At 35.8% G+C, this 23,695-nt stretch overlaps 3 protein-coding genes and 1 non-coding gene across 4 annotated transcripts; 1 reads left to right on the forward strand and 3 right to left on the reverse strand.

Moving 5' to 3' along the window:
• Positions 1 to 9,098: 9,098 nt before the first annotated feature.
• On the reverse strand, positions 9,099 to 11,979 carry LOC131020808 (cytochrome b561 and DOMON domain-containing protein At3g61750). The gene is made up of 4 exons (XM_057949838.1): positions 11,734 to 11,979; positions 10,805 to 11,201; positions 10,436 to 10,734; positions 9,099 to 9,621 (listed from the first exon to the last, which is right to left on the reverse strand). Exons 1-4 carry the CDS (start codon positions 11,911 to 11,913, stop codon positions 9,328 to 9,330), a joined length of 1,170 nt encoding a protein of 389 aa, XP_057805821.1. The 5' UTR covers positions 11,914 to 11,979; the 3' UTR covers positions 9,099 to 9,327.
• A 938-nt stretch (positions 11,980 to 12,917) lies between these two features.
• LOC131020809 (uncharacterized) lies at positions 12,918 to 15,042 on the reverse strand. Its single transcript, XM_057949839.1, has 2 exons — positions 14,871 to 15,042; positions 12,918 to 13,771 (listed from the first exon to the last, which is right to left on the reverse strand). Exons 1-2 carry the CDS (start codon positions 14,922 to 14,924, stop codon positions 13,076 to 13,078), a joined length of 750 nt encoding a protein of 249 aa, XP_057805822.1. The 5' UTR covers positions 14,925 to 15,042; the 3' UTR covers positions 12,918 to 13,075.
• A 2,050-nt stretch (positions 15,043 to 17,092) lies between these two features.
• On the forward strand, positions 17,093 to 17,165 carry TRNAA-CGC (transfer RNA alanine (anticodon CGC)). The gene has a single exon. It is a non-coding gene; the product is annotated as a tRNA-Ala (tRNA).
• Positions 17,166 to 18,063: 898 nt separating this feature from the next.
• LOC131020810 (dynamin-related protein 5A-like) lies at positions 18,064 to 23,231 on the reverse strand. Its single transcript, XM_057949840.1, has 16 exons — positions 22,762 to 23,231; positions 21,835 to 21,898; positions 21,606 to 21,710; positions 21,311 to 21,412; positions 21,145 to 21,195; positions 20,984 to 21,045; positions 20,772 to 20,862; positions 20,586 to 20,650; positions 20,241 to 20,435; positions 19,789 to 19,908; positions 19,565 to 19,635; positions 19,254 to 19,479; positions 19,128 to 19,178; positions 18,830 to 19,058; positions 18,614 to 18,753; positions 18,064 to 18,520 (listed from the first exon to the last, which is right to left on the reverse strand). Exons 1-16 carry the CDS (start codon positions 22,888 to 22,890, stop codon positions 18,392 to 18,394), a joined length of 1,830 nt encoding a protein of 609 aa, XP_057805823.1. The 5' UTR covers positions 22,891 to 23,231; the 3' UTR covers positions 18,064 to 18,391.
• Between the last annotated feature and the right edge of the window lie 464 nt (positions 23,232 to 23,695).

A 23,695-nucleotide genomic window follows, 5' to 3' on the forward strand; every position in this document is an offset into this window, starting at 1 on the left:
TAGTATGCTCTGTGGTTGCAGTAATTACTGAACCTCCACATCAGAAAAGAATTACTTTGAGAAAATTATCTTGTTTATCAATTGGGAGCAGTTACGATGGGCGACGGAAAGATTACGATTGAGAAGTTCAATGGTACGGATTTCGATTTCTGGAAGATGCAGATCGAGGATTATCTTTATGGAAAAGATCTACATCAGCCCCTCAAAGAAAAACCAGATAAGATGGATCCGGACGAGTGGGAGCTGCTGGACAGAAAGGCGATGAGTGCAATACGTTTATCGCTGTCCAGGAACATTGCCTACCACACGATTGGAGCAAAGTCAACAAAGGAGATGTTGGCGATTCTGGCGGAGATGTACCAGAAACCATCAACTGCAAACAAAGTACATTTGATGAGACGATTGTTCAATCTAAAAATTTCCGAGAGCACACCAGTGCAGAATCATTTGAACGAGTTCAATATGATCACCACACAGCTGAGCTCGGTGGAGATCGAGTTTGATGATGAAGTTCGTGCCCTAATATTGCTATCTTCTTTGCCAGAAAGTTGGGCCGGAACAGTGACAGCAGTTAGCGCTTCATCGGCAAAGGCAAAGTTGCGCTTTGACGAAGTAAGAGATCTGATGATCAGCGAGGAGATTCGCAGGAAAGAATCTCCATCTACTTCAGGGTCAGGGACTGCACTGAACACGGAATATCGAGGCAGATCGAAAGGAAGGCAGAACAGGGGAAGGTCAAAGTCCAGAGGAAAGAGCCAATCCAGGACGGATAAGGGTTCAATCCAGTGCTGGAACTGTGAAGAGTTCGGGCACTTTAAGAATCAGTGTAAAGCGCAACCGAAGAAAAAGAATCACAAAAAGACAGCGAACGCAGCCACAACAGAAGATGTAAGCGAGGCGTTGGTCCTGAGCGTGATCAGTCCGATGGAGTCGTGGGTGCTGGATTCTGGAGCGTCTTTCCATTCATGCAGTAATAAAGATATAATTGAAAATTATGTCTCTGGCGATTTTGGACAGGTGTATCTTGCTGATGATGAGCCCCTGAAAATCGTGGGAAAGGGAGACGTGCGAGTTGTGACATCCAACGGATCCGAGTTGAAGCTGAATCAAGTCAGACATATTCCTGGACTGAAAAGAAACTTACTTTCAATTGGGCAGCTTGATGCAGAAGGCTACACAGTGACATTTGGCTGCAGTAATTGGAAGATAATCAAGGGAGCTATGATTGTAGCTCGTGGAAAGAAGGATGGCACGTTGTATATGACAACTAACTCCAAAGATTGCATTGATCTTGCAGGAGGAGTGAACAATGCAGATTTGTGGCATTGTCGGCTTGGCCACATGAGCGAAAAGGGGATGAAGATAATGTGTTTGAAGGGTAGGCTGCCTGGCCTGGAAACTGTTGAAGTTGGCCTGTGCGAGGATTGCGTGTTCGGAAAGCAGAAAAGGGTAAGCTTCTCGAGAGGCGGCAGAACCTTGAAGACGCAGAAGCTGGAGCTGGTCCATAGTGATCTATGGGGACCGGCGCCTGTAAAATCCCTTGGTGGCTCGGAATACTACATAACCTTCATTGATGATTCCACTCGAAAGGTATGGGTTTATTTTCTTAAAAATAAATCCGATGCATTTGATACTTTCAGGAAGTGGAAAGCCCTTGTAGAAACTGAAACAGGGCTGAAAGTAAAGTGTCTACGATCCGACAATGGAGGAGAATATGAACTTAAGGAGTTCAAAGACTACTGTGCTAAGAATGGGATTCGCATGGAGAAAACCGTGAGAGGAACTCCCCAGCAGAATGGTGTAGCAGAACGGATGAACAGAACACTAAATGAGCGAGCAAGATGCATGAGGCTGAAAAGTGGGTTGCCTAAGATGTTTTGGGCAGATGCAGTTAACACAGCTGCATACATAATCAATAGAGGTCCATCAGTTCCATTGGAGTTTCGGATACCTGAGGAAGAATGGACAGGAAAAGAGGTAAACCTATCTTTTCTACGCATCTTTGGATGTGTTGCTTATGCTCATATTGATCATGTTAATAGAAGCAAGTTAGATGCTAAATCTCTTAAGTGTACGTTCATTGGTTATGGTGGAGACGAGTTCGGTTATAGGCTCTGGGATGAGCAGAACCGAAAGGTTATTCGAAGTAGAGATGTGATTTTCAATGAACAGGTGTTGTACAAGGAAAGAGTGAAAGCATCTAGCCCTGACAATTCTGATTCCCAAGTAGTCGAGTTAGACATCTCAAACTCGAGAGGGAGCAAGGAGAGCCAGAATTTTGAAGAGGTTCCAGATGAGGAGCCAAGAACCCCACCACCAAGCAATCCGCTGCCAAGACCGGTTAGAGAGCGACGTGCACCTGATAGGTACTCGCCCTCTAACTTTTATTTACTACTTACTGATGGTGGTGAGCCTGAATGCTATGCAGAGGCAGATACTGGTAGTAATAAGCGGATGTGGAGAGTTGCTATGGATGATGAGATTGCATCTCTTATCCTAAACGGCACTTGGGAACTTGTAGAGCTCCCGAAGGGGAAGAAGGCATTGCATTGCAAGTGGATCTATCGAATCAAGATTGAAGATGATGGTAGCAAACGCTACAAGGCAAGGCTGGTTGTCAAAGGGTTTGAGCAACGATACGGTATTGATTATACCGATATTTTTACTCCTGTTGTGAAACTGACCACTATTCGTTTAGTGTTGAGCATGGTAGTTGCAGAAAACTTATTGTTACATCAGATGGATGTAAAGACAGCGTTCCTTCATGGTGATTTGGAGGAAAACTTGTACATGACACAACCCGAGGGATTCATGGTGAAAGGAAAAGAAAATCTTGTGTGCAAGTTGAAAAAGAGCTTGTATGGCCTAAAGCAAGCTCCGAAGCAGTGGTATAAGAAGTTTGACAGTTTTATGTTGGAGATTGGCTACGCGAGATGCCACGCTGATCATTGTTGCTACTACAAGAGGTTCGACAAAAGTTATCTTATCCTTTTGCTATACGTTGACGATATGTTGATCGCAGGAGCTGATGCAAAGGAAATGGATAAGTTGAAGAAGCAATTGTCTGAACGATTCTCCATGAAAGATCTTGGAGAGGCCAATCAGATTCTTGGCATGAGGATCAAAAGAGACAAGGCGGCAGGAAAGTTGTATCTTTCACAAGCCAACTACATTGAGAAGGTATTGGAAATATTTAACATGCAGAATTCAAAGCCGGTGAACATCCCGTTGGGTTGTCACTTCAAGCTGTCGAAGAAGGAGTCGCCATGTACAAAGGAGGAACGTGCCGAGATGATAAAAGTTCCTTATGCATCGGCAATAGGCAGCGTTATGTACGCCATGGTGTGTACAAGGCCAGATATTGCGCATGCAGTGGGTGTAGTAAGCCGATTCATGGGTGATCCGGGCAAGCAACATTGGGAAGCAGTCAAGTGGATTCTTCGTTACTTAAGAGGTACCACGGACAAGGCTTTATGTTTTAATGGCAAGAGTGCCAAGTTGGTTGGCTATGTTGATGCAGATTTGGCATCAAATGACCTGGAAGGTCGGAAGAGTACAACCGGGTATGTATTTACTTTTGGTGGTACTGCTATTTCTTGGTCTTCTAAGTTGCAGAAGATTGTCACGTTGTCTACTACGGAAGCTGAGTATGTAGCCGTGACGGAAGCAAGCAAGGAGATGGTATGGTTGCAGAATTTCTTGGGAGAACTTGGGAAGAAGCATGAGAATAGTACACTCTTTAGTGACAGTCAAAGTGCTATTTTCTTGGTTAAGAATCCAGCGTTTCACTCAAGGACAAAGCACATTGAGTTGAAGTATCACTACATCCGTCACCTGCTGGAGATGAAGATCTTACAACTTGAGAAGATCCAGGGAAGCAAGAACTCGGCCGATATGTTTACAAAGGCAGTAACCATTGATAAATTGAAGTTGTGCTCAGCTTCAATTGGTTTGCTAGAATAACAAAGACAGAAAGGCTACTGCGTTGATCAAGGTGTGAAGACAGATTGAAATCAGTCTTCAAGTGGGAGATTGTTAGTAAAAAATGGAGGTAGGTAGCCACCTACCACCTCCACCATTTGCCACCTACCACCATGAATTTGCCTATAAATACCTTCTTCCACAACATTGCAAATACACACCAAACACAACTATCAAAGCAGATAGCTAGAGAGATAGAGAGATAGAGAGAAAATCTTGTGAGAGAAAACTTCAGTATGGAAGTTATACACGAGTGATAAAAGTGAGTTGAGAGATAGCCTCTGCGTAGGCAGATACAAAATACAGTGTGGTATTGTTGTACTCCTCCTTTTGTGAGATTCTCTAATATATTGGGGTGGGTCCGTGGACGTAGGCAGTTTGGCCGAACCACGTTAAATATCGGTGTCATTATTTTTTCCGTCTTAGATAATTTATATCTTTGATATTGCTTTCGATTTGATAATGGGCGGAATTATTTGTGTATATTTCCCAACATTAATTACCGTAGTTACCGTGGCACGGTCCCCTCTGATTAAATACTAATAGCGGTGCATATATTTAAATTTGAAAATTAATAAATTATAATTAAAGATTAATAAATTTAATTAGAATGGATGATTATATTTATGTGATGGCTGGTATGCAAGAATGAAATCATATGGAATAAAATGAATTTAGGAATGAAATGGAATAAAATATAAATTCCTATGGATGGTATCTACAGGAAATGAATTGAAAGGAATGAAATAGAATAAACAAAATAATAACAATAATAATAGAAATTTTTTATTATTTTTTATCATAATAATAATATAATACTATAATTATTAGTATTATTATTACTATTTTATAATTAATACTATTTATTTATAATTATTACTTCATTTATTATTATTAATTATACTATTTATTTATAATTATTACTTCACTTATTATTATTATTTATTTATTGCTATTGTTTATTATTATTATTATTATTATTATTATTATTATTATTATTATTATTATTTAATAATAATTTTATTTTATTATTTTTGCTATTATTATTTTTATTATTATATGAAATTAAATTTGTCAAAATAAATGAAAACAATGACGATTCTCATTACAAAATTGTATCAGCCATAAAATTTCCACTTAAGTTTTTTTTTTTTCCTTAATTTGTCATTAAGACAATAACCAAGTATTATTTAAATTGAAATATACAATTACAAGATCCGATCAGATCCGAAAATATAAACATTCACCTTAAATACAAAGGAGGATTTTTTAAATTTGCCACCCTAAATTCCACAAACGAACTAGAAAATAAATAATTCCACTAGCTTGAATCCAAGATTAAGGATCATGGTCAATGTTAGAAATTTAGAACATGGTGTCTCTTATTTTGTCAGTGTTAAGGCGGCAATTTTTATTTTTTTTTTTCTATTTTGAGGCGGCAAAATATATGTAAATAAGAAGCTCATCATAGATTTTTGTCACTATTGAGGGGGCAAAATACATACTCATTGATGAAAGCTAGCTTCAAACTAGTTTATCTATTTATTTATTATTTAATAGTACTAGTATTTATTTATTGATTTTGCAAATTCACTCGTACAAACATTTTATTTGTGGAAATCCTCTCGAATCAAATTAAAACAAGAAGACGACTGCATCAAAACAAATTAAAAAATTAAAAGAAGAAGACTAAATATAAAAATTAATTTTCAACAACCTTACGGCCCATCGCTTAAAGGATAGGCTAAAACAGTAGATTACGCCCAAAATAATACTCACTCAGTCCCACTAAAAATGACTCTTTTTTTATACTATATTTTTTATCGTCCAATTAAAAATTATTCATTTTTATAAAAGAGTAATATTTAACTCTTGAAAAATTGTGGGTTCTACCACTCTTATTCAATTTACACATTCTTCTTAATCTTTATGTCGAATAAAAGTGAATCATGTTTAGTGGGATGGAGAAAGTAATAACTCTATTTGCAACACTACCCACACAAAAGTGGGAAAACTGTTAGCACCGGGTATTATATGTTCGAACTTTTACAACGTAAATGAACAAACAAACTAAGAAAACTGAGCTAAGAAAATAGATAAATTAGAAATGACAATGAGATAATGAGATGATAACTTAAATTACAAAAAAAGAACAACCTAAGGGAATGCCGAGTTGAGTAGAACTTTTTCCGCAAGAACTCTACTGTTAAGCCAATAACACACGCATCGCTAAAAAAATTTGTTTGTTCACGATGTAATTGAAGTTATGGACGAGTCATATCGATTTACATGTTTCGATGAAGATAAAATATATATGTCACGTTCCTTCAAAATATATATACATATATATATATATATATATATATGTCACACGTTATTTTGATATCGTTGTGAAAGAATATAATGATGAAAAATAGTCTTAAAGGCAAGTCAATCCTACCCTAACTCAACGAAAGTGGCAAAAGGCAGGAAAAGGCCCACATAATTTTAAAGTTGCATTGCTTTAAAATAAATAAATAAATAAATAAAGTTGCATTACAAATTAATAGTCAGTTTATCAAATACTAATAGACAATGACAAAGACGACAAACACGAGAAAGTTAGGATTTAGGATTGTTTACGATTTCCTGAGGCATGATAATTGTTTTTGTGGTAAACTAATTTAAAAAGTAAATCTAAATATCATTATTGGTAGAAAAAAATACTCTATTCGTTCACGAAATGAGTACTCATATTTCTTTTTTCGCTCATCCACAAAATGAGTACTCATTTCCCTTTTTGGCAAGTGTACCCTACACATCTCTTTAATTAATACACTCAAAAAGTGGAATCCTTAAAGTATTCACACTACACTCCATACATTTCTTAAAACTCGTGCCGTCCACAAATGGGTACTCATGATTTCGTGGATGGAGGGAGAGAGTATTTTTTTAGAGGTAAAAGGTAAATTGATAGCTCATTAGCATAGCTCAAGTACCAAAGTTGAAGCACCCAAAAACTCTCATTTCTGATAGATATTTGGTGCAATCTCATCTGCATGCGGACAGTTTTTTCATCTACGCGCCGATTGCTTATTTGATTATATTTGAATATCTATTGTAATTCTAATCTATACTATATTAAACAGGGAGTTCTCAATTTCAAATTGATTTTAAATCAATTTAGATGGCAATTTTGTAAATGAATTCAATTAAAGGGGGTGAAATTAATATTTAAAAAACTGCCAACAATAGGCATATATCATTTCCGTTAACTAACCCACGACTTTAGCAGACATTACATTCTCTAATTATCTTCTACTAATATTAGTATTTTATTAGTACATGTTATTTTTGGTGAATTTAATACCATGTAGTAGCTTTTATTTATCATAAATAAATGTAAAAATTAATGATTATCAATTATGTTATAGCAGACATTACATTCTCTAATTATCTTCTACTAATATTAGTATTTTATTAGTACATGTTATTTTTGGTGAATCTAATACCATGTAGTAGCTTTTATTTATCATAAATAAATGTAAAAATTAATGATTATCAATTATGTTATAGCAGACATTACATTCTCTAATTATCTTCTACTAATATTACTAGTATTTTATTAGTACATGTTATTTTTGGTGAATTTAATACCATGTAGTAGCTTTTATTTATCATAAATAAATGTAAAAATTAATGATTATCAATTATGTTATGAGATGATATACATATTTATACATAAAAAAAAATAACATTTTAAAAAGATTAGTGAAGATCTAAAGTGATGGGAACGAAAAAAAAAATGAAATGGAAATATAGAAAACACAATGGAGCTCAAAATTAAATTGTTAAGGTTATAAGAAAGGGAGATTGAAATATATTTTTGTTTCAAAAATAAATCATACTCCATCCGTCAACAAAAAATAGTCAATTTTTGTTATTTTGGGACGCCCGTAAAAATTAATTAGTCTCTTTACCCACTTACAAATACAATTAATTATTATTATTAACAATAATTTGTATGGATTTTTATTATGAATATAAAGATAAATAAATTCATAAAAAAAAATTAACACTTACTATTTAAAATTAAAATATAGTACATGTGTTTGCTCTAAAAAGTTTACTAATTATATGTAGTATTAATTGTTGTTAGTTCAATATTGTACTATATATTTATATATGATCTTATAATTGGTTGATTTCATTGAATGAGTAATGCATCTATAATTTTGACAAATACTATATGTAGTCTTCGCCTAATTAATAGATTATTCATGTATTATTGGATTGAAGAGTATCTATATCTTATATATAAAAAAAGTTATGACTCTTTCAAAAATACTAATTGTGATTATTCTGTCAATTTGTATTTGTTCGTTTAAAAAAAATAATCTTATGAAATATTAAAGTTTTTATTTTGTTAGTGTACTACTCTATTTTTTTAGTACAACTATATATATTGTATAAAATTAAACATTTCAAAATTAACTATGTGTATTTAGTAATTTTTCTAATTTAATATTATATACTATATAAATATATATATTTAATAATAATTATTATCGTGCATCGCACGATGGACAAATCTAGTTCTAATTATAAAAAAAGGTAAATTGATAAGGATGGGTACTTTTATATTTGTTTATATATATGGGTAAATATTTATTTTTGTTACTTTAAAATGGGTATTTTTTATGCTAAACTAAAAAAAGACAAAATTTGTTACAAATAGTTAAGAGTGTGCATTTGGTTTTCGTTTCGGATTTTTTCATTAAACCAAACCAAATCAAATTTATATTTGATTAAAACAAAATTAAACTGAATTGAATTAATCGAGTCGAAGTAACCAAAATTTTTAAAATTAAAACCGAAAACCCAAAATTCAAAAAATCTCAAAAAAACCAAAAAATTTGGGGAAAAATACGGAAAAAGTGGAATTTAACTGTATTTAATATATTTATATATATCAGTATATTAATATATTATTATATAAATACAATTCAATTTTCAATTTTGTTCAATTTAAAAAAAAATCATCGAAAATGAAAAAAATGAACCAGATTTTAAAAGTATTTCAATTTTAATCAGTTCAATTATTCGATTTTGAATATTCTGTTCACCGCTATAAATACTTGATGTGGCGAGCAACTAATTTTCACACGAAATATTCTTTACAGTTTATACATCAGACCTCGACCTTCGTAAAAAAAAATGGCGGGAAATTCCTACCAGAAATCATTCAAAACTTCAAAAGTGAAAAGAAAAAAAAAAAACATCCATTTTTTTCACCCTTTCATCTTCAACGCCTCTTTCCTATGGAAAAGAAGCAGCAAAATTACCTCTTTTCCTTTTTACTAACATTTAAAGTGATATTTCGCGGTCGATTGAATTCATGGAGAATGCAGGATGCTTATCTGCCTCAGCAGATCGTCTGAGTCTGAGCAATACTTCAAGAACAATCACAGTAACCAAGATGAAGCCAAGCAGAAATCCGTATCCAATTTTCCAGGCTTGGCCGGCGCCGGCAATGTGAATTCCCAAAACTATGTTGACGGCGCCGAAGAAGAGGCAAATCCGGCCGAGCCAGTTGTGGTACCAATTCCAATACCGCCGGTGCTTGCTGTCTGAGCTAGGACGCATGAAGAAGGCAAGCACCTGTGCACCAAAATTAGATTTGAATCATAAAAAAGAAGGTTCGGGCCAATCCATCGGTTTTTTTTTTTTTTTTTGGGAAGACGGGCTGATCCGGCCCGAATAATTGGATGCAAGTAGGACCAAAACACTACTTCTAGTGCAAAATTTATGGGTCGGGTCGGGTCGGGTCGGTCTGAACTCTAGGGGTGTGCATTCGATTGGTTAGGTTGATAATCGAACCGAAATTCTAAAATTTAATTAATCAAAGTTTTTAAAATTGATTGATTGAATTGATCGGAGTTTTTCTTCAAATTAAAATGAACCAGATCGAAGCTGAAATTTCGATTTTCGGTTAATCGAACTTTTTAATATTTTTATTTTTATTATTTGAAATGACAAAAGGTCATAATTAATTTTTTTTTTTAAATAAACATCAAACAGAGAAATACAATAGATATTTTTAAGATTCAAGATATAAAAAATAAAATGTATATTAAATAATAAAAGTTCGGGTAGTCTGTTCGGTTCTAACCATTTTTTCATCAAGAAACTGAACCAAATCGAACAAAATTCAACAGTTCGATTCGGTTCAATTTTGCTCCTACCAAATTATTTATCATTTGGGCTACCCTAATTCAACCCATAATTTCACTGGGCTCAATTTGAACAACGAAATGCAGCTTAATTGGTATCAGCGTGAGGGTTTGAATCATGATGGAAAAAAAAAAATCATTATTGATTCTATCTTTTGACTGAACTTGTTTTGGCAGCTCTAAATTTGATGCCTTGTGTTATCTTTAATTGTTTGATAAGATAATGAAGTGATGTTTGATACCTGCATAATAGTGATAACAAGAACAAAAATCCCAATCCCCTTGTGTGCTGGAAACAAAGCATGCATCTTGTTGTAGACTGATACTCCAACAACCACTGCTGCAACTCCCAGCAAGAAACCAATGAACTGAAGGGGCACGTGAAAGTAGTACCACACCCGATCCCGACGGCTCAGGTATCGCGCCAGAATCGCCCCCGTCGGGAGGAAGAAGCCCCACCCCAGCACCCCCAGAGTCCCATGAGTCCTCCTGTCTTTGAAAATGCTTGGAGATGATGATTCAACACTACTGTCTGTTTTCCCTGTTTTAAAATGGGTTAATTATAAATTCGCTGTGAAAAATGATGAATTAAAAAAAAAAAAAAAAAAGACCTTCTGAGAAGTCAAAGTATATGGTGGTCTTGTCGTCGTGGAGGGTGAGGCGGTGGTGGTGCGGGGTTTTGGTGCTGAAAGCCAACAATATAGGTTGGGTTTTGAGGGTCGTGTTGAACTTGAGTTGGAATGAAAGGTAAATGGTGGCGCCCTGCACGGCTACGTAGGGCGGCACATTAGTAAGAGGGAGTTCACCCCGGTCGGGCTTGATCTCCGAGGGGGTGAACCCCTTTATATGATACTGTTTTATTCTCCCCTGCCCTTCCGGATTCACCCACCCCACGATGCAGCTCGAGTTGAGCATCTTCCCGTCTCGCGAGAATCCCATCCCCACCCACCCGCTCGTGTATATGGTCGACAACACGATCGTGATCTCGTTATCCTTCGACCGGGAATACTGCAATGCACAAAATCAACTACACAACACTTAATATCTCTCCATCTCTTGAATGCATATATATCTATATAAAAGCAGAATCATAGCAAAATTGTTTTCCCGCCTAAACTACCATTGTAATTTCTACAACAACAAAAAAAAGTCATTATTTCAATTGGAAGGTTTCATTATCTTGTTGGCTTAATTTTGCTGGAATCAATTCTTCTATTTAATGCAAGAAATTAAGAAAAAACAATCATATGCCATAATCTCTATTCATCTACTTTAGGAGCATTGCATTTTTTATCATGCAATTTTGTTTTACACTAATAATTATGTATATATATTCAATTTGTCATTTCATACGTTCACATAAAATGTATCCAGTTTAATTTTAGTAAGCTTTTCACTCACGATAAATGAAGTCTCCTATGTATCTAAGGAAAACTAATATACTACACTCGATATGTATATACTTTAATTCAATCTTGTTTGACTATAAAAGTGAAGTATATAAAAAGAAATAAAAGAAATAATAGTAGTAGTTAATTACCCTTAACAAATATGAGTTCCACAGTGGTTGACAGACCATGTTAGGTAGGTTGCTGTATGGAAAAGGAAGAAATGTGGTGAGATCTGTGTTGCACAGCCCATTCCTCCCGCCGCCGTCGCCCTCCGCCGCCGCCGCCGCCGCCAAACTCAATAACATTGCCAAAGCAAAGCATTGCTCCATAGGTAGAGAGCTCTGTGCTGTGCTGAAATGAAGCTGCCGAGAATGATACCAATTTTGTAGAGGCTTTGTTTGGTGGAATGTTTCATTTATTTATTTATTTTTGATAAAGCAGTGTCTTGATTTTGAAGCTTAAGGCTGTGGATGGTGGTGGGAGGTGGCAGGTGATAATCATCATCATTCCCGCCAAATTCTCTGTGTCTCTGTCATACCAAACTGTTGATTGAGGAGAGAGGAGGGGAAAAACAAAAAATCACAAAGTATATATACATATTTTAAATTTGAACCAGATTTGGTTTCTAGCTCAAATCTTATAGAGTTGTCGAAAAATACATCAATTTATTGATTGTAGTAATTTTAACACGAATTTGATTTCTTCCAAATTGAACCGATGTGGCGTGTCAGCACGCCGATTGTGGATGAATCAGATGTTTTATAAAAAAAACGAGATCATGGATACATCATCTCAACATCGTCGTTTCTTTTAAAAAATAAATATTTATCCGTTCAAATTGAACAAATATCAAGCTGAGGTGTCGAGATTAAGGTCAATTTCGTTATATTTGCTGCCAAAGTCATTTGAAAGATGAAAATTTTACAGTTATATGTTTGGATTTAATTCATATAATTCAGAGTTAAATCATCAGAGTCAGTTTTAATTTGGCCAGCAAAATAAAATTCATGTTAAAATTACTCCGGCCAATAAGTTGGATGTATTTTTTCGACACTTTTTAAAGTTCGTGTTAAAAATCAGAATTAGTCCGAATTGATGCATTTACGCGCCAATAACACTAAATTCAATACAAATTAGGTAAAACTTGGGAGAGTTTATGGTTTACTGTCACCATTATGAAACTGATCACTTGCCCAACTTGCACAAATTCATTTAATTAGCCTCTCTGCCATTTTCATGCTCTGTTTTTGAGCCAAAAACCTATCAATTTAGTGAAGCAACATTCCAACTTACCAAGCACAAAAGTCTTCAAGAATCAAGTGAGAGAGAGAGGTACAATAAAACATTCTATAATTCCTTTTCAAGAAAACCAATCACAGCTTTGTTACAAGACCACAAAAACCCTCAAGTTCATCTCCACATTGAACAAAACAAAACCTTTGCCACAAATCCAAAACAAACACTAGCACACAACCAAGAAACCTCAACAACTCAACTCAATCGGGCGGCGCCTTGCCCGGCTCCGGCTCCGGCTGCAGCCGCCTGCGATCTAGGCATCCTATATATATGCTCCTCCCCACTAACTTGGTCCACTTTGGAGATCCATTTGCTCTTCCTCCCCTCGCCACCATCAACGGTGTATCCCCCGGACTTGCTCCTCCTGTAGCCACCACTCTTCCCGATCATCGTCACCTCCATCCCCTTCCCAATAGGGTGCGTCATGGACCTCACCCTCGTCGTCTTCTCCACTCCCTTCAAGCACCCTCCCAGCCCCTTCCCCCCTTCCAAGAGGTTGCTCGTCACCACCACGGACCTCTTGAGGTTCACGTCCAACGTCTCCTGCAGCCTATCGTAGTCATCGGCCTTGCTGTCCACGAGGGAGAAGTCCACGTTCTCGTAGTTGAGCAACACCTCTGCAGGGTCCCCTGTCTTGAACTCCACCATGTCCCTCAGCCCCGAGTCCTCGATTCTTTTTTGGGATGTCAGCAGCTCGGACTCCGGGAGGATGCACACGAGCTTCCCCCCCGTCTGTCGAGCTGCTGCTGCTAGGGCTATCGTCGATGGGGACACCTCCGATGTCACCTCCACCATCAGCTTCGCGCTCATCCCTGCTGCCAATGCTGATATGAACTCGTTGCTCTCGGGCTTCTGCGCGCGCGAGCTGCGAGGCTTCTTGGTTGTGCTACACTGTTAAAAGGGCACAAGAGGTAGCCATTCATGAGGTTTAGGAACTAATGCAAGAAGCTTTAAATCAACATCAACAAACACAACTTTAGATTAAATGGGGTTTTAGGAACTAATGCAAGAAGCTTCAAATCAACATCAACAAACACAATTCTAGATTACATGAGGTTTAGATACTAATGCAAGAGCTTAAAATCAACATCAACAAACACAACTTTAGATTAAATGGGGTTTAGGAACTAATGCAAGAAGCTTCAAATCAACATCAACAAACACAATTCTAGATTACATGAGGTTTAGATACTAATGCAAGAGCTTCAAATCAACATCAACAAACACAATTCTAGATTACATGAGGTTTAGATACTAATGCAAGAGCTTCAAATCAACATCAACAAACACAATTTTAGATTAAATGAGGTTTAGATACTAATGCAAGAGCTTCAAATCAACATCAATAACACAATTTGAGATTAAATGAGGTTTAGATACTAATGCAAGAGCTTCAAATCAACATCAATAAACACAATTTGAGATTAAATGAGGTTTAGATACTAATGCAAGAGCTTCAAATCAACATCAACAAACACAATTCTAGATTTCATGAGATTTAGATACTAATAATGCGAAGAGCTTCAAATAAACATCAACAAACACAATTCTTGATCACATTGTACAAAGTGATGTCTAGGGTTCAATCCTTACCCCAACTCAAAAACCCAACTCAAAGAGAGAGAAAAAAATGGTATCTTGCTACACCAAAAACAAGAACTAATTTTTACCATAAATGTATTCATAAAAGAGATCATTTCGGCAAAAGAATAGTTAAATTCGAAAATTAGGCAACTCCATATTTATCAAAATTTCATCTTTCATTTCGATTTCTATATACAGCTATTCGCAGAGGAAAAAAGGATCTAACAAATTAACAAACAAGCGAAACCATTTTTTTTTTTTTTTGAAAAAAACAGACCTTTTCTGTTTCATGCAAGATTGATTACAATTCATGGGAACAAATTGAAAATCCAATAATTTTGTGCATGCATTTAACAAATGAAAAAAAAAAATTAAGAAGAAGGAAAAAACATGAACGCATATATACCAATTTTAGGGCATCAAGATATGCATTTGTAGCATGTTTTGGAGACCAATCCATTTCTTTATGTTGGAGTTTATGGCAAGAGTGCCTGAAAACAGAAATTTTGCTAAAGGCAAAATAAGTTGGATCAGTCTAGGGTTTTTGTTTTTATTTTTTCCCAGTAATATACTAATAGTTGGTTTATATATGATATAATATTTGGAGAGACAATTAAGGAGATTCAATAATTACTATTGGCATATAAATGAGATTTACTCACTTATATATAAACTTGAAAAACAATGTTTGACCCGTTAAATCATTAATAAACTTTTGTAATTTTAAGGATCTCTAAATTTAACCGATAAAGATATATAATTGTTTTTTTTTACTCAGAAAAGGAAATAAAATTAAGAAAGGTACCAGAAGTACCGAGAAAAGCTTACAACAGTTTACCAATTAGATCGTTAGAGCACCAGGAGTCTAACTCGATCTCTTTGTCAATGATCTTGAAAATCCTATTCCAACACCACACTCTAATCTTAATCTCCAAGACAAAAGCTTTTGTCACCCACTCTTGACTGTGAAAACGTCTCTCATTTCTTTTTTTCCACAAAATCCAAATGCATCCAACCCAAATGGCCAAGAGTAAATTTTGAATCTTCTTATCGTTCCTGAAACTCGTGAACATACCAAGATGTTTGTCGATCGAGAATGGCCGAGCTGTTGTGAAGCCTAACCATTTTTGAATTTCATTCCACACCTCCTCCGTCTTCGGGCAATGAAGAAAAAGGTGATTAATCGATTCTTCAACTCCGCCGCACTCGCCACACTTCGAATCTTCCTCACTCACCTGTACCTTCCTTTTCCTCAAGTTATCGCATGTCGGGAGTCTATTTTTCAGCATTCTCCATGCTGTCACCATGGCTTTATGTGGTGTTTTAGCTTTCCAAACTAAATTGAGGGTCTTTGCGTCGATAGCCTGCCTAATTGGTTCGCTGCTTCTGTTTTTGATCGTTGTGTAAGCCGACTTGGTGCTGAAAATCCCGTCCGGTGCAGCCAGCCGACTTGGTGCTGAAAGATATATAATTGTTGCTTTGGGGAAAATATAAAGATAATTACATGCATTTTTTTAAGGCAAAAAAACACTTAAATTATGTCCCGATGGAGAATATCCGAAAGCCAGCTCGGAAAATCTGATTACTAGATCGTTACATCATCAGTAGAAATAGCGAAATTCGCTAATCTTTGGGCAACGCCATTAGCCTCTCTCCAAACATGCCAAAATCAAGAGCACATGGTTCCTTCCTTCGCGTGAGAGAAAGCCGCATAAAGATCTTCATAAAGGGAGTTCAAACTTCTCTTCTCATCATGCACAACATGCACTATTAGAATAGAATCCAGATAAACAATGATAGGGTCGATATCATTTTGAAGACAGAAGCCAACCTTGGCCTTGTGGCCTTGTGGTTTATGTCACGGATTCTCTCTTGACTATTCACATGTTGTATGATACATATAAGGGTATGGAATCTCTGAGAGACTACTAAGGCGGCATATAAATTAATTAGATTTGCTACTAAATTTATTATTGTAATGGATTGAAAGTCGAATTTCTCATACTAACTTCTTGATATTGTACAATCATACTTAAAAAAAAAAAAAAAAACCCTTTTCACTTTTTTTTTACTCTAATGCAAAAGAAAAATTGATACCTAGAGAAAATACAAGCTTTCAATATGGTATCATACCTAGAGAAAAATTTAATGTTTATCTAATACTCCGTAAAGAGTAATATGGTGATAAAATCATTAAAGGCTGCATCATCAATTATTTATGAAATATCGAATAAAGAATGTATCACATGCCAATTTTAGTTCAATCCGATCAACTAAAAAATATTACTCCCTCCGTCCTAAACGAAATGTCATGTTTTCCTTTTTGGGCTGTCCCAAACGAAATGTCTTATTTCCTTTTTTGGCAATACACTATCTCTCTATACTTAATATTTAAATAATTTTCACCAACCCACTTTATCTACTTTATACATATTTCTTAATCTCCGTGCCGAAAAGAAATAGGACATTTCGTTTGGGACGGAGGGAGTACTAACTTACCTCAAAAAAAAAATATTACTAGTAGTATTTTTTTGAAAGCAATATTACTAATAGTATTGATTATCAACATTCGATGTAGAAGATGTCTTACATTTATAAAAGCAACTAACGTTCCGTAACCATCAAATCGGGGGTGTAGCTCATATGGTAGAGCGCTCGCTTCGCATGCGAGAGGCACGGGGTTCGATTCCCCGCACCTCCATCCCTTAATATTTTATCTTCTTTTTTAATTTTAACTATTCATCTTTTTAATTTAATTTTTTTAAGAAAATTTTTAACGTCACAGTTACAAACGGGGGTATATTTGTATAACACAATTCAATGTAGTTAACAGTCATGAGCCGATTAATAAGTTAACACAGTTTAGATTAATTGCATATTAAATTTTCAACAAATTCTCATTTCGTATAAATTTTAAAAAAATTATTAAAATTATTCAATCATTAACTTTTTCCCATCTTGCATATTCCTCTATTTTTTTGTCGTGATAATGTGGCATAAATATATTCGAGTGGCATAAATATGCTCGTATGACAAAAATATGATCGTATATAAAAATAGAATTGACATAATATTGTATAGTTTGGTAGAAATATCGTTTTAGGTCTAATGTTTGACCGAAAAACGGGAAAATATGTAAAATGAGAAAAAATTAATAGTTGAGTTTTAATTAAAAAAAATAAAGTTTGTGTGCAAAATAAGAATTTGTTGAAAGTTTAGTCATACTAATTTATATGCAGTTAACCATTTTCTTAAGGTCCTGTTTATATTTGTTGACATCCATTTAAATGTTCAAAAAAAAATTTATACTTATCGACTAAATGTTCATGAAAAAAAAAAGAATAAATAAATACGTTAAAAGTCCATATATGATCATGAATTTTATCTATATAATATTTTAATAATTTTATTTATGTTTATTAAAATATGTTGTTACATAATATGGTCATATATGAGTTAGTTTACAAATTCATTTAAAATAAAAATTACAAATAATGAAAATGTTATAAATTCTACGAGTATAATAAATTATAACAAAAAGATATTTATATGATCCAAATTAGACGGAAAAAAAAACTATATCCAATAATAATACTATATTGTTTTTGGCGCGAAAACACAACTTACTATTTGAAGTGGTTCTCCTGATACATTTATACATAGAAAGAGAGAATCGAAACGGAAAAATAACAAAACCTAACAGAATGGAATTGGTCAGTTAGAACTTAGAAGTCTTCTTAGCAAACACACCAATTATGACTAAACTTAATTTTGAACTTTAAAAGTGGACTAGCCAAGTAGAAGGATGCAACAATTTCAAGATAAATTTCCCACTTTTTGAATCAATCCTACGCATATTATAAAACAAGCTTATTTTTCAAATCGCTGAATCTAAAAACACGTCTATAACTATTTGTGATCAACTCACTATTTAGACCATGCCACATTATCAATCTCGGCTTGCGCAGCTCTGTACAGCTCCAATCTCTTCGCAATAGACACACGCCGCTGCATAACGGCTGGATCCTCGTCCAACAGCTTCCCCAACTGTCTTCCCTACAAAACCAACCAACACGATTTCACAATCTCGTCTCGAGTCAGGGCTCGAGCTCGCCTCGTTTACTGAACAAACCAGGGATGGATGAATACCTCTTTTTTGCCTAGCTCGGTGAAGAAATGATCGAGCAAGCTGCGTTTGGCCTCGCGGACTTGACAGTAGACCACGGACTTCGGGATGGAGTTCCTCAGACCAGCACAGACCATGTTCACGTAAGACAACACGGTTGATCCTATGCATACAAAACGCATAACCAATTCATTTTGTGATCAAAACTCGAGAGGTAGTAAGTAAAACTCCAAACTCACCGATTCTTCTGAGGTAGGAGTCGTTGTATCTGTCGAAAATGGAATGTGTTGGATTGCCGCCTTTCTCGACATCCTGTGGAAGTTTGCGGAAGAAATCAACGGTTAAGTAACTGCATTCCATTTCTACTAGCTGTAGAGTTGCTCTCTTGCTTTCTTCCTTCATCCTGTCTAATGATTCGATAGCCGCGTTGCCCACCTCCACTCTTAGAGAAGGGTACTGCTTCAGCTCCTGTAGCCAGCTCTCGTTTAGTATCATATTAAACACAAATACAACTACTACAAAAGCAACAAGACTTACCGTAGTCTCGTTGATTGACTTATGAACTAGCTCCTTCAGTATTCCATGAACCTGAAAATACGGAAACGACACAAAATTATTGCACAACTCATCATCGGACTTAAAGAGCAATTTTGAAGTGTTTACCGCATCAACAACTGCCTCTGCAGGACCTTTGATCGTGATCAAGGCGGTTTCAATCAGACGGCGGTAACCCTGCTCGGGTGCTATGAGATGAGGCTGATATCCATCAGCTTCGGTTATTAGCTTCCTGACGTTTTCCATTGCAAGATGCTTGTCGAACTGCAAGCGTTTCAATGCAGCAGGTAGTTGGTTGTCGAAGACGCTGTATATTTTATCACCACCAGGTCGACTGCAGAATCATGTCACAATAATAAAGCATAATGGTTAGAAATGATTATCACATGGGAAAGCATAGACAAGATGCAGGTGCATACACTCCATCGAGATGTTCTTTGAAGATCCCATCAAATATGCGGCAGATCTCCATAATCATGTACAACTTCCCCTGCAGTAACATGCAGGGGTTAGAAGAAGGATGTTATTCATGCTGCTGCAGGCATCGATTTCAAGAGTTGACGAGACATTCTCTCTCCAAGTGTGAAAAATAGATTAGAACACAATGTTGAAGAGGTAATGAAGATGACGGATAGCTACTCACCCCAGCATCAGTTGCAATGGGCTTTCCTAGACGACTCAACTCCGTTTCTAGATCAATGATGGTTTTGTTGATGAGGGACTGAAGGCTTGGAATTCGAGATTTGATAACAGCTTCCAAGTGCTATCACGAAGCAGCACAAATGAAGTCATAATGAATTAGAATATAGAAACTTTATTTTGATAGAAGCAACAACAGGAATAACTCGGATAAGAGAAAGACTGCCACAAGCTTTGTTTTGTACAGGCCTTGATCTCAAGGCAAATAGATCAAGCGTATTTTCAGGCTAAAGGAGGAGGCATCACTTCATCATAAAGGCCACAACACAGAATTTCACTTTCAAGTATATTGTAGAAAAGGTTCTTTTTATGGTTTAGTATGTAAAGAGACTATGTGTGGAAACCAACAAGATTGGCTCAAGGTCTGAAGATCAGCTAGTTCTTTATTTTACTTACTCTGGATAGAATTTTCCCTAGATGTTCAGAACCCATCCTCTGAGCAAGATGACTGTATTCTGGGGTTTCTGAGAAATACTCGCGCTCTCTACGCCTAGCGGCAATCATGTCAACATTTTTGTTAATGTCAGCTTGAGAACGGTTAACAACACCAATCCATGGAAACTGCAGCTTATATGCTCTTCCCTCCAGGATCTACAGTGACAAAGAAACATAAAGAAAAATCATGATATATTCTTTTCAAAATATGCGAAACATATGTCTGGCCATTCATATGAAAGTGTTCAACCAAAACAAGTGAAAATTTTCAGTCACTCAATTGTGATAGAGCCATTCTCAACTTACATCTACAGCATCAGTACCCTTGTCCATGAGATCAATCTTTGTCAAAACTCCAAATGTTCTCTCGCCTAAAATGAAAAAAAGAAAAAAAAGATGGAATTAGAGAAGAAATAACTTATAGAGTGGGAGGATGATCATGCTCAAGATATAATGATGCATTTATAGGGATGAATCCTCAGTAAGTCATACCTTTTGGATCAACTTCACGAGATATCTTAATAGCATCAGATGTTGCAAGATCTTGGTTGGCAGGAGAAACAGCCAAAATAATACAGTTGGGCTGCATTTGGTAGATTTAAGAAAATTAATCTGATGAAGCAGTCACTTTGTACTGAAACTCTTGGGTATAAACATTGAACTCAATATAAGTGCAACAAGCAAACTCCATAAAATGTAAATACCTTCTCAATATAAGACCGCACCATGTTCTCAATGTCTGTCACAATGGTTTCTGACTGGCCCTCTATCATATGCTCATATTTAACATTTGGTTATTCCCAACAGTAGAAGCAATAAAAGAAAAGTAGTTTCTCCAGATTACATGATAATGGGGAAAACTCACCAACAGCCACTTTCGTAAGGCCGGGAAGATCAATTAATGTCAAATTCACAACTGCAGTTTCAAGAAGTACACAAATTACTTCTTACTAAATGCATAAACAAAGAGTAAACGAATACATAGCATTCTAAAAAAGTCCATATAAATGCAAAATCTGCTACAGACTCACCATTAGGCGAATAAATGCTAAGATAAATAGGAACTGCTGATATTTGTTTACTGCGTCCTGTCTCGCGGTCAGTCTCATCGGCGATCTCCTTTCTCACAGCAGCTACACAAAGCAGATTATCATCAGTGACCAGACATATATATTCACACATATATACAAGTGAGCAACATACGGTAGCCAAATTGGTGCTAACACAAGACAGTGAATGAAGTTCAACGTACAAATGAGGGCATAAATAAGAATATAATCAGATTTCATGCAACATGATACAAAAAGAGTCTTCCAGAACACTCACCAAAATCAGTGAATCTCTTCCTAGGAAGATGTCCAAACTCTGCATATTCTCTCCCTTCATCAATCCGATGAAGTTGCAACACAAGTGGACGTCGAGTAACAATACCTGTATTTTGTACACTAAATCAATTCCAATGTTCTTCATGTTATCCATGAGTCGTAATGAGATAATTATAACAAAATGCCATAGCATATGGTGATATGAAAATAAATACGAAGACGCTAGTTACCAGATCCGCGAGGCAAAAAGTCTTTCCCAACAATGCTCTCCAGCACAGAGGACTTTCCAGAACTCTATAAACCATAAGCATCATTGTTACTTACCACAGTTTATTTATAAACTATAGCAAGGAGAAAAGGAGAAAAAATTTAGTTCCATGATAACAAGTGGAAACCATAAACACCAGATGGCCTAATTATAATACTCCCTCCGTCCCCAAAATAAGTTCCTCTTTGGGGACGGCACGGGTTTTAAGGAAAATGGTAAAGTGTATTGATAGTGGAAAAAAATATGTTATAATTAGTATTGAGAGTGGTGAAAAGGTGAAAAAGTGTTATAATTAGTATTGGGAGTGGTGAAAAAGTGAAAAGTAAGAATAAATAAAGTATTATTAGTGGTGGAGTAGTTATCCAAAAATAGAAAGAAAGAAAGAGGAACTTATTTGAGGGACGTCCCAAAATGGAAAAAGAGGAACTTATTTCAGGGACGGAGGGAGTATACAGTATACTACTAGAGCTGTGATAGCTGGTAATATTGCTATGGTTTTCCCTTCATCAACATATTCATACACTTTTTGCATCACACTTCAAATCAACACAACAAAGATGAGAACACATCAACTCCGGAAATGCAGGCTGTCAACATTTAGACTAATCAATCGTTACACTGAGAACTTCTCAAGTATAAATCTAGATAGTCAATAACAGAAATACCGATAAATCAATTCTAATTTTCAAACAAATCATAGATAAATGCAATAGAAACTCCAATTCGCGCGCGGAGCAATCAACACGGATAAAAATCGACGATGATCCAGACACATCTATTGTGAGGATAAATGATATCGGTAAAACCTCGCTTCTGAGCTCAAAATACATGAGCATCACATACTCGGAAACGCAGATTTTACTTCGAGATGTAATTTTATTCTGATTACCTGACCACCGACGACGGCAATTGACGGCAGGGCATCCCAAAGAGTGGGCAACGCGCTCTCTTCGCCGTGATCGCCTAGCGCCGTGCAAGCTCTCTGCAGTCTGTTAACTAAATTTATCAGATTCTCCATATCGAGCTCAGTTCACACTCGAGGATCTCAAATTTCTATTAATCAGCAACCACGCAAGCGAAGCGCACCAACGATCAAATTAATTTTGGAAAAAAATATAAAAAATCTCAATCCGTTGCGGAAAATTTCGGAAAACAAAATCCGACGGTGTTAATTAGATGAAGAGAATTGGTGGAAATGAAAGGAGAAAAGCGCTTAGGCGATGATGGTGTGGTGTGCATGGTGGCAACGGAGAGAGAAATGCAGACTCATTCTTCGTCGCCTTTTTGAAATTTCAAACGCTGCATGGAAATAGGAAACAGCGATTAGCCACTTTCAAGCTTAGTATGGGCTAAAAAGCCTAAAATCAAATCGGAAAATACCATTTGTGATTTGTTGAAACCTAATTAAATCGGATTTGATTTAATATATATTGAAAAAGTCAGAGCTGTACGGAAAATTATAATTTATCAAAAATATTAATCAAATATATTTTTTAAATCGCAAAGCCACACAAAAATGATTTGTTCCGACTTAATTTATATTGCGAATATCCTTAATTTCCAAATCCGATAAATATTTTTTTTCTAGTTCTTTTATATTAATTATGAGATGACTAAATAGTATTACAAACAAATATAAATAAATAAATAATGTCCCCAAGGGGACACCAAGCTGTGCGACCTCCTGTGTGTGAACAGTGAGGTCCCGGGTTCAAACCCCACTACTTTCCAAATAAAAAAAATAAAAAAATATATAAATAATTCACACACACACAAACAAAATTATTATAGACTAATGAAATTTATAAATTGAAAAACAAATC

This window comes from Salvia miltiorrhiza, chromosome 4 (genome assembly GCF_028751815.1).
Source record: "Salvia miltiorrhiza cultivar Shanhuang (shh) chromosome 4, IMPLAD_Smil_shh, whole genome shotgun sequence".
NCBI classification, from domain to species: Eukaryota; Viridiplantae; Streptophyta; class Magnoliopsida; order Lamiales; family Lamiaceae; genus Salvia; species Salvia miltiorrhiza.

What these genes read in the sequence shown, in the direction of transcription:
- LOC131020810 (XM_057949840.1), bottom strand. Translation starts at nt 22,890, where the DNA reads ATGGAGAATCTGATAAATTTAGTTAACAGACTGCAGAGAGCTTGCACG. An exon ending in TAGCATTTATTCGCCTAATG is followed by an intron (nt 21,196 to 21,310) that starts GTGAGTCTGTAG and finishes TTGAAACTGCAG; the next exon opens with TTGTGAATTTGACATTAATT. An exon ending in AGTCAATCAACGAGACTACG is followed by an intron (nt 19,059 to 19,127) that starts GTAAGTCTTGTT and finishes AGCTGGCTACAG; the next exon opens with GAGCTGAAGCAGTACCCTTC.
- LOC131020808 (XM_057949838.1), bottom strand. Translation starts at nt 11,913, where the DNA reads ATGGAGCAATGCTTTGCTTTGGCAATGTTATTGAGTTTGGCGGCGGCG. An exon ending in ATACTTTGACTTCTCAGAAG is followed by an intron (nt 10,735 to 10,804) that starts GTCTTTTTTTTT and finishes ATTTTAAAACAG; the next exon opens with GGAAAACAGACAGTAGTGTT. An exon ending in TTGTTATCACTATTATGCAG is followed by an intron (nt 9,622 to 10,435) that starts GTATCAAACATC and finishes TTTGGTGCACAG; the next exon opens with GTGCTTGCCTTCTTCATGCG.
- LOC131020809 (XM_057949839.1), bottom strand. Translation starts at nt 14,924, where the DNA reads ATGGATTGGTCTCCAAAACATGCTACAAATGCATATCTTGATGCCCTA. An exon ending in ATCTTGATGCCCTAAAATTG is followed by an intron (nt 13,772 to 14,870) that starts GTATATATGCGT and finishes CCCTTTTAACAG; the next exon opens with TGTAGCACAACCAAGAAGCC.